Source organism: Alosa alosa, chromosome 14 (genome assembly GCF_017589495.1).
Source record: "Alosa alosa isolate M-15738 ecotype Scorff River chromosome 14, AALO_Geno_1.1, whole genome shotgun sequence".
Lineage (NCBI taxonomy): Eukaryota > Metazoa > Chordata > Actinopteri > Clupeiformes > Clupeidae > Alosa > Alosa alosa.
The window spans coordinates 24105779-24120776 of record NC_063202.1 but is presented as its reverse complement, the minus strand read 5'-3'; the positions used below and the strand labels follow the sequence as shown (position 1 = coordinate 24120776).

The 14998-nt window shown below is 39.1% G+C and overlaps 1 protein-coding gene across 1 annotated transcript; it reads left to right on the top strand.

Annotated features, from left to right (window-relative positions):
* Window positions 1–217: 217 nt before the first annotated feature.
* Window positions 218–14921, top strand: aga (aspartylglucosaminidase). The gene is made up of 8 exons (XM_048262611.1): window positions 218–438; window positions 1659–1812; window positions 2649–2766; window positions 10797–10911; window positions 11584–11659; window positions 12017–12124; window positions 13096–13229; window positions 14689–14921. The coding sequence occupies exons 1-8, from the start codon at window positions 330–332 to the stop codon at window positions 14787–14789; spliced, it is 915 nt and encodes a 304-aa protein (XP_048118568.1). The 5' UTR covers window positions 218–329; the 3' UTR covers window positions 14790–14921.
* Window positions 14922–14998: the final 77 nt, after the last annotated feature.

The following is a 14998-nucleotide window of genomic DNA, read 5'->3' as shown; positions in this document are numbered from 1 at the left end:
CAATGAACAGGACGAAAACTCACCTGGACACTTTCATTGCACCCCACCCCTGACACCCTACTTTAAAAGGCAGCTGGCAGAGAGGGGATACGCGTTGAAAGAATAATTCAAGTTGTCTCTTTCATTCTTTCTTTCTCTGCTTTTTCCCTTTTCTTTCTTTTTTGAACGTGGCCCCTTTAATTTGTGTCATGTGTAGTCATGTGACAAAAGTAGGAAGTTATTGAAGCCCGTATGCCGCTCTAGTTTGTAGAGGACTTCCAGATTGATTTTCGACTTTTCTTACATCTACTTTTGCAAACATGCCCTTAAGATAGAAGAAACCTTTGGAAATGCACTATCTACATGTATTTGCCTTGTCTTTATCTGCGTCGCTGTTTGCGGAAGCTTCACTCCCTCTAGTCATAAACACTTGGCCGTTCCAAGATGCAACTGCAGCAGGTAACTTGTCGTTACACTTAAATCTATGATGACTGGAAAAGTAGATACCCAACTCGATGGTCAGATTCATTTTAAAAAGTAGATACCAAAATCAGTGTCCACGATAAAAAAAAAAAAAAAAAAAAAATGGTCTTACTATGTAAAAATTTGTCTCACAATGTCTAGATGTGTGCGTTTTAACCGCATATGCCGTTTTGACAGCATATTCGTGTGTTTGCTCTGATGCTGTTCTCTAATGATGACAACTCGACCAGCTTTGACCACCTCTTCGTGATCTTCTCATAATAATGACCAATTAAGCTGCTTCATCATAGCATCAATTCACTGGATGCCCTATACATATGGCTTTCAGTAGGCCTATTAGTCATGCAAAGCTTGGCTTTTAGGGTTTCTGACAGACAAAGCTAATTAGAAGAGTCAGTTGCCCTTTTAATTGTAGGCCTATAGTTTTCCCGTTCAGCTTTAGTGACTTATCTGTGATTATATGACATAGCCCTATTAACTTACATAAAATGTCATGCTTCAATACTGCGTTCTGTAGGCCTATCAGATAGTAAGTAGCAGTGAGGAGTGAAGTAACAGGGCTGAGGGATTTAGGAGGCACAGCATTGGACAGGGACAGTATTGCCAGACAGTAAGCCAATATATTTGTGATATTACTAATATGTTCCACGTCCCTTACACAGTTCTCACAATACACTGATAGTGGGCAAACCTGTTAACATGAGTGTTGCTTGTCCTGTCAGAATCAGAATCAGCTTTATTGGCCAGGTTTGCATAAACAAACAAGGAATTTGACTCCAGTTAATCTTTTTCTCTCAAAGTACAACACTCATTTAACACAAGAATAAAAACAGAAAGGACAGTAAGAAATATAAAAAATACTATGATGTATACAGTATAACAATACAATAGAATTTAACAATTGAAGAGAGGGAAGGAATAGTGCAATATCAGTATAGTCTGAGATGTAAGATTTAAATATAAACATGGTTATGGTTATGGGATTTGGCAGATGCTTTTGTCCAAAGTGACATACAAATACAAAACAATATAATACTTAAATTTAACAGGGAACAAATTAAAAATATAAAATGTAGTGCAAGGCAGTTCAGTGCAATAGTAATTTATGAATAATAATAATATTGTAATTGTAAGATTGAAATATACATGAGGTAGGTGAGCAGAACAGTGTCCTGTGTGTGTGTGTGTGTGTGAAGCGTGGAGCGCCTTGCAGAGGGGAGAGAGTGTGCTGGACGCGGTGGAGACGGGCTGCGCGACCTGCGAGCGGGAGCAGTGTGACGGCAGCGTGGGCTATGGGGGGAGTCCAGACGAGACCGGAGAGACAACGCTGGACGCCATGATCATGAATGGGTGAACACATACACACACACACAGCTGGACGCCATGATCATGAATGGGTGAACACATACACACACACACAGCTGGACGCCATGATCATGAATGGGTGAACACATACACACACACACAGCTGGACGCCATGATCATGAATGGGTGAACACACACAGTCCCACGGCTTGAACACATTTAACTGTTTAACTATTTAATACACATTTAAACTGTATTTAACCATAGTAATGAGAGAACCACCCTTAAAACTATGTGTTCCATCAACTAATCAAAGTGATGTATGTGTCCAACAACTAATGTGTGTGTTGATAAGTACTTTACATTTGGAATAATGTTGGGGGTATTCCGTATCATTCATTTTTTGTCCAATCAGTCTCTCATGACTATCATACGAAAATGTCAGCCTGATATCTTATTTCGTTGCTTAGATATTGCTTAGATATGCCTTTTCAATTATGTATAGGCATGGCCTAGAGAATTGCCGGTATTTCATGTCTAGAACCTTTTTAAAAAAATATTCCTCTCTGAACAAAACCACAGTTACACAATTAGGCAGCAGCGTGCATAGATTTCTAATCTCGTATTACTGTCCTACCCACCATTGATGTGCTATTGATTGAAACAAACCTGGATAATTGTTTTCAGCGATTGGGAAATAGCATATTTTTTTTAAAGTGTGATTTTGAATGCCGAGAAAATCTGAGATGGTGTCAAGGCTGTTTGAACCGATATGGAATTTGTAATACAAAGCTGTGCAAAACAATGTGTCCATGTATAAAAAAGAAAAGAAAATGAATACTATGGTTTACATGTATGGTGGCATGTTTCCATGGTTTCAGAGACTCAATGGAAGTGGGTGCAGTGGCAGATCTGCGCAGGGTCAAGAACGCCATCAGCGTGGCCCGAGCCGTGATGGAACACACCACACACACACTGCTCGTAGGGGAGATGGGTAAAGTATAGTAAGATGACCTGAGTAGACCACACACACACCACATACATACATACATACATACAGTACATACACACACATATACTATGCAAACCTTGCAAATGGGTAAACATTTACATAAATACATTTATTAATTTATCAGATGCGTTTATCCAAAGCGACTTCATAATATCAGTTATATAGCAAGGGCCATTGTGCCAGGAGCAACTCGGAATTAAGTGCCTCGCTCAAGAATGTGCCCTTGTGGGCTGTGCAGTGGAAGCCACGATACCTACAATTTCTCAGGCTACTGCATGCTACAGTAGCCCAGATCCTTAGCCACTACGCTACCACCACCGTATTATACTAAGTAAGTTTATTTTGGATATCTAAACTTGGCCCCCTGTTGTAGTATACTAAGTACATTTATTTTGGATATCTAAACTTGGCTCCCTGCTGTAGTATACTAAGTACGTTTATTTTGGATATCTAAACTTGGCTCCCTGTAGTATTATACTAAGTACGTTTATTTTGGATATCTAAACTTGGCTCCCAATTGTAGTATACTAAGTAAGTTTATTATGGATATCTAAACGTGGCTCCCTATTGTAGTATACTAAGTATGTTTATTTTAGATATCTAAACTTGGCTCCCTATTATAGTATACTAAGTACGTTTATTTTGGATATCTAAACTTGGCTCCCTATTTTATTTTGGATATCTAAACTTGGCCCCTGTTGTAGTATACTAAGTATGTTTATTTTAGATATCTAAACTTGGCCCCTGTTGTAGTATACTAAGTATGTTTATTTTAGATATCTAAACTTGGCCCCTGTTGTAGTATACTAAGTACATTTATTTTGGATATCTAAACTTGGCCCCTGTTGTAGTATACTAAGTACATTTATTTTGGATATCTAAACTTGGCCCCTGTTGTAGTATACTAAGTACATTTATTTTGGATATCTAAACTTGGCCCCTGTTGTAGTATACTAAGTAAGTTTATTTTGATATCTAAACTTGGCCCCTGTTGTAGTATACTAAGTATGTTTATTTTAGATATCTAAACTTGGCCCCTGTTGTAGTATACTAAGTAAGTTTATTTTGGATATCTAAACTTGGCCCCTGTTGTAGTATACTAAGTATGTTTATTTTAGATATCTAAACTTGGCCCCTGTTGTAGTATACTAAGTATGTTTATTTTAGAGTGTGTGTGTGTGTGTTTGGTCTGTGTCGAGCATGTGTGTGTGTGTGTGTGTTTGTTCTGATTTGCATGTGTATCCATGCAGCCTTTTCTCTGAACATTTGGAGGGATATTAACTTAATCAGAATCTCAGAAATGTGTGTGTTAAAATATGCACAATGAAAGGATGCCACAATGAATAATGCATTGTGGGTATTATGGGAGAGGACGTCAGATCCCTGCATGCTGCTTCTTCCAAAGCCCCCTCTCTCTCTCTCTCTCTCTCTCTCTCTCTCTCTCTTTTTTTCTTGAGATGAGACGGCCAGCCCTCCCCACTCATGATTCACCCACACCGCTACTCACACCCAGCACAGATTAAACACAGCGCTGCCACCCCCCCCCACCCCACACACACACACACACACACACACACACACACACAGAGACACACACATACACAGACAAACACACACACCCCTCTCAGTGTCGGAGACAGTCACCTTTAACAAATAACACTGCAAATCTCTAGGGGGAGATAACAACAAAATAGATAAGGAAAAACTACAGCTGTCATCAAGATTCCCAAAAGCCATATGAAAAAGTGATTCAGTATGTCGAAAGTGCTTTGTACACAAATCTGTTACGGAGATGAAGTCATACTTTGAACATCTCTCCTAATTCTTTCTAGTAACTACGCTACATGCAGGGGCGGAGTAGCGATCGGGAGTTTTCCCGGTGGGCCGGCCAATGAGTCTGCGCGGTGCGGGCCGGCCCATAGAGCTTTTATCGCGGCCGTGAGTCGACCTGATAGATGCATTGAGAATTTTCCGCGAAAATCTCCGAGATCTACACTTGAACGTTTGGCAAGTCCAACCAATATTTATACCACTCGGTCACTGTCTATATGTCATTCATGGTTACCCTGCACACTCATCTCTCGCATGCTGATTTTTGTGTAGGCTAGCCTTCATTTTTTATCTTAATTCATTTTTGTCTTATTCAGGCGTTACTAACTTTCATCACAAATAAAAAAAAATGACAATTTAATTTGTTTGTTTGTAGCCTACTTAAATTAACGTAAGCCTAGGCTAGAATGGAGCAAAGCCTCCTGGTAATGGGGAATGTGTTTCTGGTTTATCCAATGAACCGATTGCAGATCAAGTCTATTTACAGAAATGTATAGGGGGATAAATGAGCGGCCCCTCGTTTAATGGCATGACCCTATAAACGATTAAGTTCGAGGAAAACTACAGAAGTTTTCACAGTCGACGGATTTGCGTGGTTGCTTGCTGTTTTACATATGGATGGAAGGCAGAGAGAAAGGTTAGCGGAGCTAAAGCATTGCCGTTATACAGTGCATGAAAATGCACTGTTCTGTTATCCGAAGTCTTCTTATTATTATTATTACAGTGCATGAAAATGCACTGTACTGTTCTTCCTAGGCAACAACTTTTACAGTGCATGAAAATGCACTGTAGCCTACTGTTCTTCCTAGGCAACAACTTTTACAGTGCATGAAAATGCACTGTAGCCTACTGTTCTTCCTAGGCAACTTCTTATTATTATTCCGCTTACCACTTTTTCCGTACGCCATTTATCTTGAACAGTTTAACTTAGAAACTTCATTCAAACTTTGTAAGGTAGGTCTTCAAACAGATCGGGTTGCTATGTCTTTTCAACTTTGAAACTTTTATACTTTTTAAACTATTAAAGAAAAACTTTTTAAAAATCCCCATAGACTTAACATTGCCGATTGTGACATCATAATACGGCCGCTAAGCAATTAGAATCCTATGGCAGGTGTTCAGGCCACCTGGATCAACTGCCAGTCTCAGGCTTTAAGCATACAAACTGGCCCTATTAAGACTACACATCCTGTTCAACTGCTTCCTCTGCCAAAAACTGTTTCAAAATAAAAATCCTCACTACAATATTTCACTATTAAACAATTTAACCCTTTAAACTACTGAACTTTACTTTAACTGTTCAGCCATTGTAACTGTTACTTGTCATCAGAGCCATGAAAAGAGAGTTGCGACACTCTTTGAAGTCGCCGCCAAGCGGTCACGTGGTTCACGTACGCTTCAACAGCTCCAAACAGCTCTTTGCGTGTCGTGTTATTTCAATGGGATAGGCAGCAGCGAGTGGGTTATTGAACGGGAAACATTACAACAAACCAAAAACGAGTGTTATTAGTGTTAGCATGCTTGCATTATAGTGTCAATTATATATTGCGAGTATAATTAGTTTGCAACATCGATCTAAAATATGTTATTTGGTAGTTCTAACAACGTTTGTTTCCTTGCTGGACATTACTACATTTGCCTGTATCACGCTATACTTTACTTACATTGTCAAAACGTAGGCTATGCATTTTGTATCCTTTTTATGTGTGGACATTAGATCCAGTGTCCTTTTCAGTTCGTTTGATGCGATGAAGATGAAGGTGCCCCCCCAAATCTACCACACAACTTTGATCATTGTAAAACTAGCAATAAACGTCTATCAAATATATAAATATTGGCATTCAGTAGCCTAATAGCCTAAAAGTTTGATCAATGCATTAAATCTGTTCAGTTCTTTTTAGCATAAAGGTGGCCACCACACAGCCTTGGTAATATTTTAAGCCATAAACATGTCAAAAACACATAGGCTAAATAAGAATCAATAACAACTTAAATTTGAAAATGTTGATTAATACTGCAAGATAAGACACCCACTGTTTCTATAACACACTTGTAACTCGATAAGCAATCAACTATTTCAATAAAATACTTATAACTTATATTTCAGCCGGCTGGTGAGACTATATGAAAAAGATGACTGATGCATGTTTTCAAAAGAATTTTTATTAAGTTTTCAATGTGTGTTTAATACAAGAACAGGAACAAATGCAAAAAAGACTGGGAGGAAGGTATGGTGACACTGCAACATAAAAAGGAGGTCTGACACTCATTTAGGTTTCCAAAAAATAAAAAGATTTCAGTTTCAAGTTTGAACAACACTTGTGTGTGAACTACACAAAAGACACAATGTGGAAGGGATGGGTAGCCCTCCGACTCTGTACACCTATAAGAGGGACATGGTAAGGAGGATGCAACATTTGGCTGGAGTCGGGAGTGTTATGGGAGGTGTGGAAGATGCTGGATCAACACAACTCCGTTTGTGTAAGGGCCCCATCGTGTGGACCTCAAACCTAAAAAATGATCTTATCTGACCATTCCAGTCATATATCGCACACCCGTCTTGTCCTCTGCATCCTTGGTCCTGGATAAGCAGAACAAGCACAGTGGAGAATGGAGGGAGAGAACAGAGCAGGTAACACTCAGTGTATACTTGGGACAACACATTAAGTAAGTAGCAGAAACCTAAGCAGGAGGCCATCTCCAGCAAGAGGCCAGCAAGAGTTTTACATACCCATACACAGCCAACCATTTGCAAGGCTGGTTGGGGGTGCCACAAGTCCAAAAAAATATAACAATAACATGAAGAATGATTTTGTTGGGGATTACTTTCAGAGTGATCTATGCCCTATTAACCTGACTACACTTTTCAGTTATCCCAAAAAAGACATTTGTCCTACTTACAAAGATCACTGACCTAATGAAAGGCAATGCCCTCTTGTCACGTCAGTCTCTTCCATGCAAACTTCGCTATGTATTTGACAAATTACTTGGCAGATAAAGCAATCAAAATTATTACACCAAGAACACCAACACGAAATGTAAAATTACTGAAAACTAAATGAACTGAAACCGATCATCAGTTGGAGCAAAAACTCCTAATGTGGGGTACTATACAGACGCTATACTGTCCCACGACCACGCTCGTGCCACACTCGTCTAGCTGCTACTGCTTGTGCCACTGTCCCGTTTGGAACAGTGATAGTGGCACAGGACTGGGCTGGCAAAGGACACAAGAGCCACGCACTAGTAACAACAACAATAACTTATAATAGTCTAGGTTTTGCTCCTACTGCTTCCCCTGAAATTCATAACTGAAATCCCCTCGTTCACGAGTCGTGGACGCTAGCCTACTTCATGTCATGTTCAGCCAACGGTTCAGTTCATAACGCCAAAAAACTCGCCATCTAGCAAGCTAATCTATATCAGGTTTAAAGACAATAATCACATTCATTTCATCCATTTTTCACCTGAAGAGCGTTAATCACAAACCCATTGATAACTAGCACATCTGAATATAGAGTTACCATGCCGTATGAAATGTATTTTATCAAGATAAAGTTTGTGTTCCCCCTCAGCATGTCTAACGTTAACACTATGTATGTGAATGAGCTGACTGCTAGCTAATGTAAGCTAGTAAGCTAACGCAATCAGGTTTGAAAAAATATAGCATTATAAACATAATAAAAACCTGTTGACAACCAACCTATCCTATCCTCTAAAGTTGCCCTACTACTAATAGGCTAACCAAATGTGTTTTGTCTGAAATTCATTATTGACGTAGGAACATTATCTTTAAGCTAGCCTCTCTCCACATCAAGGTTTGCAGGCTAACTTTTGGCTTTAAAATTTCTGTCAACATTTAAGCAATAAATATCAGTTAAACAAGCAGCACAAAAACCTCAAAGAACAATACCAGTATCTACTAGTGCAGTTGGAATAGGAAATGCATATGCCAATTGAAAAAACGTCGTATCTTCGTCTACTTACCACTGACAATATCAGGCAGAAAGCAATGGAAGTGAATGGGGCTAAAGCCGTGAATGTCAAATTTAGGAACTTTTGAGCTCTGCATAACGGCGATGTAGCCCTGAAAAAGCGCCGCCATTGTTTCCTATGGAAGTCTATGGGAGTGTCGCCACTCTGTTTTTCTACCGCTCTGCTTGTCATCAACTATGACTCCTACCCACAGTAGCTAGTTAGCATGGTTAGCATAGTTAGCATGTTAACATTTTTAGCAAAACTGCTAAAAATGATTAGCTAAGTTAGCTAAGTAACATGGTTAACATAGTTAGCATTGTTAGCATGCTAGTTAGCATTTTTAGCAAAACTGCTAAAAATGATTAGCTAAGTAACATGGTTAAGATAGTTAAGCATTGCTAAGATAGTTAGCATGTTTATCAAAACTGCTAGAAAATGTTAGCTAAGTAAAGATGGTTAAGATGTTAAGATTGCTAGCACTACTATAAAACATTAGCTAAGTAAAGATGGTTAGCATAGTTAAAAAATCTTAGCATAACTGCTAGCAAACATCAGAGCCATTCCAACTTTCAGTTATCGTCAAATATCTACCTATACACAGCCATTAAACTATTTGAATATCAACATTCATTAAACTGCTAGAAAACGTTAGCTAAGTAAAGATGGTTAGCATGTTAGCATTGCTAGCACTGCTATAAAACATTAGCTAAGTAAAGATGGTTAGCATAGTTAAAAATCTTAGCATAACTGCTAGCAAACATTAGAGCCATTCCAACTTTCAGTTATCACAAATATCTACCTATACACAGCCATTAAACTATTTGAATATCAACATTCATTTAACTTCCAGTCTGTCAACAACTTTTAAACTATTTACCTTCAACTTTTAAACGGTCTACTTTTAAACTATCATTAAACTATCTATTAAACTAGCTGTCTATCAACAACTTTTAAACTATCTACTGTCTATCAACAACTTTTAAACTATCTACATTCAGCTTTTAAACAGTCTACTTTTAAACTATCAACTTTTATTAAGCTATGCAACCACCATGACTATCCTAGCATCACCGTAGTAACCATCTCTGTATTATCTGTTTTAACTATACATGATATTTTACATCACAACTTTAGCATTTTCATGCACTGGTAATTCCTTGGAATATCATTTCTAGTTAATCTTCCCACCAAATTTCTGTGTCTAATTCAGCTTCAACCGTTTAACGTAGAAACTTCGTTCAAACTTTGTAACGTAGGTCTTGAAAAGGACACTTGAGGAATGTATTTTTCACTTTTTGTAAACTTTATACTTTTGGAGATATTAACAAAAAACAAGCTTATTTTTCCCCATAGACTTTGCATTAGCACAATGGCATCACAATTGACTAATTAACTTGATTTGCACCTGTATCAACTTCCAGCTGCTCAACTAGGACCCATCAAAGGGCCAGTTAAACTGATTGCACCTGTACTGTATCAACTGCTTTCTGCTTAACTAGGCCAACTCTCTCTGTGTCTCTCCATTCTACAAGGATATAAGGCACATTCCATCCAACTTTCTATCCATTCATCCTCTTCAAACCATTCACTCATCCACCCATTAAACTATCCTATCAACATTCATTCAACTTTCTATCTATCAACATCCATTACACTATCTACATTCAACTTTTAAACTATATACTCTGTCTCAGGCTTTAAGCATACAATATGGCTCTCTTAAGACTACTATTTCCTCTGCCCACAACTGTTTCAAAATAAATGTCCTCACTACAATAATTCAGTATTAAATAATTTAACTATTTAAACTACTCAACTATTTAACTGTTCAGCCATTTCAACTGTCAGTTGTTATCAACTATGACTCCTGCCAACTGTTTCCAAATAAAAGTTTGTTTGGCATTTTATGTTAATATACAGTATGTTTATATTTTCATGCACTGGTAATTTCCTCGGTGGATTTTAGTGCCTGCCCCTGGCTACATGGGTGCATTGCCTTAAATCATTTTTCTAAAATAACGTTTTTATCATTTCTAGTGTAAATATGCTATGAGAGGATCTCTGACTTACTCTTCAATTATTACATCTATTTTAATTTTGTCTCTGCATAATGTATGAAGTGATTCCACCACAGCTACAACAAAACGCCTTTAGACAGTACAAACAACCAGCTCCTCAACAGAAGTGACCTATTTTCCATCTCTCACAGAATGTGTCTCCTGATCCCAGAACATCTTGCGGGCCCTACAAACCCAGTGTGGAGGTGAAGAGGATGGATGAGCAGAACCACACCAGGCTGGACGTCCACTCGCATGACACCATCGGTACTGGGGCACAGCTAGTCAAGTCAAGTCAAGTTTATTTATATAGCGCCCTTTCATACACGGAGGTCATTCAATGTGCTTTGCATAAACAAAAGCAAACAAAAGCATAGAAGGGCAATAGTCAAAGAATAGTTTAAAAGGTAAAGATCATAACAAAAAAAGAAAACATAAAACACAAGGTAAAATCATTTAAAAAACTAAGAATAATTAAAAAGACAAAATAACAGACACAAGGTAGAATAATTTAAAGGCAGATTCAGAATTTGTGCAGTTAGCAGAAGGCATCTGAGAACAGTTTGGGCTTAAGTCTAGATTTAAAACTGGCTACAGTTGGGGCCTTTTTGATGTCACAGCTAAGCACTCTGGGAGCACTGCCTAATGCATAGTTAAAAGAATACAATATCATAATGTACAATGTAATCTATATTAGATAGATATGATAGATAGATAGTATTTTAACAAATGCAATACAGAGCCTACATATCATAAAGTGTGGCTACTAAATACTCAATCATTAAATTATCATTATATCATTATGTTATGATCTGATGAACTAACTGTCATTGTGCGAGGTGTAAAATCTACCAATTCAGTGAAGACATTCTCTTTAGATAGCTGTGGTGTACTAAGCAGTGTACAGGCAAAGCTGTGATTGGCTTCTATCCTCTGCAGGAATGGTTGTGATTGGTCGTAATAGGAGTGTGGCAGCTGGGACATCCACCAATGGAGCCAGGCACAAAGTTCCCGGGTATAAGCCCATTCTAACTGTGTGTGTACGGGTATAAGCCCATTCTAACTGTGTGTGTACCTGGTATAAGCCCATTCTAACTGTGTGTTTACCTGATAGTATTTTATATAGAGAAAAGAGTGCATGAATATTTGGTGCACTTCTCCCTTTTGTCAGTTGCTCATGCGTGTGTATATTCTTTATGTGTGTGTTTGTGTGTGTCAGTTGCTCATGTGTGTGTATATTCTTTATGTGTGTGTTTGTGTGTGTCAGTTGCTCATGCGTGTGTATATTCTTTATGTGTGTGTTTGTGTGTGTCAGTTGCTCATGTGTGTGTATATTCTTTATGTGTGTGTTTGTGTGTGTCCTGTCTGTCAGTCGAGTAGGGGACTCTCCTATCGCTGGTGCAGGGTCGTACGCAGACAGTACTGTGGGAGGAGCCGCTGCCACAGGCGACGGTGATGTGATGATGCGTTTCCTGCCCAGGTTTTTGTCGCCTTGATCCCCATCTACATACAGTGCTGGCCAAAAGTATTGGCACCCATGCTAAAGTTGACTGAAAAGAGGAATATAAAATCATCTTTTGGAAATTGATCTTAATGCCTTAAGTGAAAAATGAGGAAATATCTAACCTTTAAGGACACCAATTTTCTTAGTGAATAATGTATCATAAATAAATAAATGTTCTTCCTTAAAATACAGGGTCATAAGTATTGCACCCCTATGTTAAATTCCCATAGAGACAGGCAGATTTTTTTTTTTAAAGGCCAGTTATTTCATGGATCCAGAATACTGTGCATCCTGATAAAGTTACCTTGGCCTTTGGATTAAAATAGCCCATCATCACATACCCTTCACCATACCTAGAGATTGGCATGGTGTTATTTCAGTTAGCCTATTAGCTGGTTTGATTTGCATTGAGCTCAATGAGCATCACACCAGCTAATAGGCTAACTGAAATAACACCCATGCCAATCTCTAGGTATGGTAAAGGGTATGTGATGATGTGGGGCTATTTTAATTCCAAAGGCCAAGGTAACTTTATCAGGATGCACAGTATTCTGATCCATGAAATAACTGGCCTTTAAAAAATAAAAATCTGCCTGTCTCTATGGGAATTTAACATAGGGTGCCAATACTTATGACCCCTGTATTTTAAGGAAGAACATTTATTTATTTATGATACATTATTCATTCACTAAGAAAATTGGTGTCCTTAAAGGTTAGATATTTCCTCATTTTTCACTTAAGGCATTAAGATCAATTTCCAAAAGATGATTTCATATTCCTCTTTTCAGTCAACTTTAGCATGGGTGCCAATACTTTTGGCCAGCACTGTATCTGTGTATTTTTTCAATTTGTTGTTTTCAACTCTCCCCTCCACAACTACAGTCTGTGTTGTTTTCTTACTCGCTTCTTTCTGACACCTGTCTTTTGTCTTCCCTCCTGTCGTGCAGCTTCCTTGCGGTGGAGCTGATGAGAAGGGGCATCGATCCGGCCAGCGCGTGTAAAGCTGCCCTGACCAGAATCAAGACGTATTACCCAGGGTTCTTTGGCGCCGTCATCTGTGCCAACATCCAAGGAGAGTACGGTGAGTGAGTGGGGCCGACCATATTTTTACGGCAAAATCTATTTATTCACTAGGCTCCCACAGTGAGGAAGGGCTCTGCAAAACCTCTTCATCATAATATGCCCCTTTCTGTCCTGTTGGACCGTTGGAAAAAGCCTGAATTATTGTTTGGTTGTTGATTTTTTCAAATCTATAATAGAGCTGTGATCATAAGCAGATACATGTGATATCAACATTGTAATTTGTGCCAATGTTCCAAGAATCATTAATAGGTTTTGGAATTGATAAATATTATGTAAGGGATAATGTTTTGTCCTGACAGAGCGAACAGGACCCCGACGCACAGCGTTTATATATTTATATTTAAAATGTGAGTGAATACACTGTGTGTATTAGTGATGGGAACACCATAGTCCCGTAATGCTGCAGTAACTCCATGTGTTCTAGTGATGGGAACACCATAGTCCCGTAATGCTGCAGTAACACCGTGTGTTCTAGTGATGGGAACACCATAGTCCCGTAATGCTGCAGTAACACCGTGTGTTCTAGTGATGGGAACACCATAGTCTCGTAATGCTCCAGTAACACCGTGTGTTCTAGTGATGGGAACACCATAGTCCCGTAATGCTGCAGTAACACCGTGTGTTCTAGTGATGGGAACACCATAGTCCCGTAATGCTGCTGTAACACGACTTGTCCCCTTTGTCACCAAGGCTGGCTCTCGTAGGCATGTCCATGTGTTGTAGAATCAGATGATGTCAGCTCAGTTACAGCCAGAAGGCCTGATGATAGATCCCTGTGTGTGTGTGTGTGTGTTACAGAAAAAACGGGGGCAAAAAAGAAATGTGTGTATGATGGAGCCCTCAGCCCAGTGTATAAAAGTAAAGCACCTCAGTGTGCATAAAAAAGGAAAAAAACCTTGTGTGTGTAAAAGAGGAAAGTGTGTGCTTGTGAAAGAGGATAAGAAACCAGAGCCAACACGTATAAAACTGCCCTGCAGGCTGGATGTCAGGGAAGCATGTAAAGCCTGCAGTGAGTTCACACAATCCACTGTGATTGCGTGTGTGTGTGAATGTGAGTGTGTGTGAGAGGGCATGGCGAGGAGTGAGGGATGACCAGGGACAGAGGGATGAGAAATCTCTACAGAAGTGAATGCAGTGATGCCACACACAGAGAGAGAGAGAGAGAGAGAGAGAGAAAGAGAGAGAAAGTAGGGGGGGGTGGGGTCTTTACAGAAGTTAATGCAGTGATGCCGGTACACTGCCTCATGTCAGAGAGAAGAAAGAGAGAAGGGGGAGGGAAGAGAGGAGTGAGAGAGAAAATAAGAGTGGAACAACAAGAGAGAGCAAGAGAGCCACAGAGCAAGTGGAGGATGTGTTTTTTGGGCTGGCAACTGAAGCATACATCTCTAGACTCGAGTGGATCTCTGATAATCTGATAATCCCCTGCAATGCCTAATCCTTATCCAAATATTCCACAGGTGCAGCCTGCAACCGTGTGCCCGGATTCAGTCAGTTCTCCTACATGGTGTCCACCCCCCTGACCAACAACCCCCTCCTTAAGAAGGTGGACTGCTTCTGATCACTGAGCAGGTGGCTTATCTGTTATGTAGCTGTAAAATAACTGTTGATTTATTTTTTAATGAAATTGTGAAAATTGTGTAACTGCCTTTTAACTAATAATGTTTTAAATAAACTTTTTTTTTGCACATTTTCTGTTCTCTTGTGTGTAATTCATATTCAATATAATGGTAACAACATATTTAACTTCAGTAAATGAAAAGCAGTCAG

Coding starts and splice junctions, on each gene's coding strand:
- aga (XM_048262611.1), top strand. CDS start 330: ATGCACTATCTACATGTATTTGCCTTGTCTTTATCTGCGTCGCTGTTT. Junction 1,813..2,648: donor GACGCCATGATCATGAATGG/GTGAACACATAC, acceptor CCATGGTTTCAG/AGACTCAATGGAAGTGGGTG. Junction 2,767..10,796: donor TCGTAGGGGAGATGGGTAAA/GTATAGTAAGAT, acceptor CATCTCTCACAG/AATGTGTCTCCTGATCCCAG.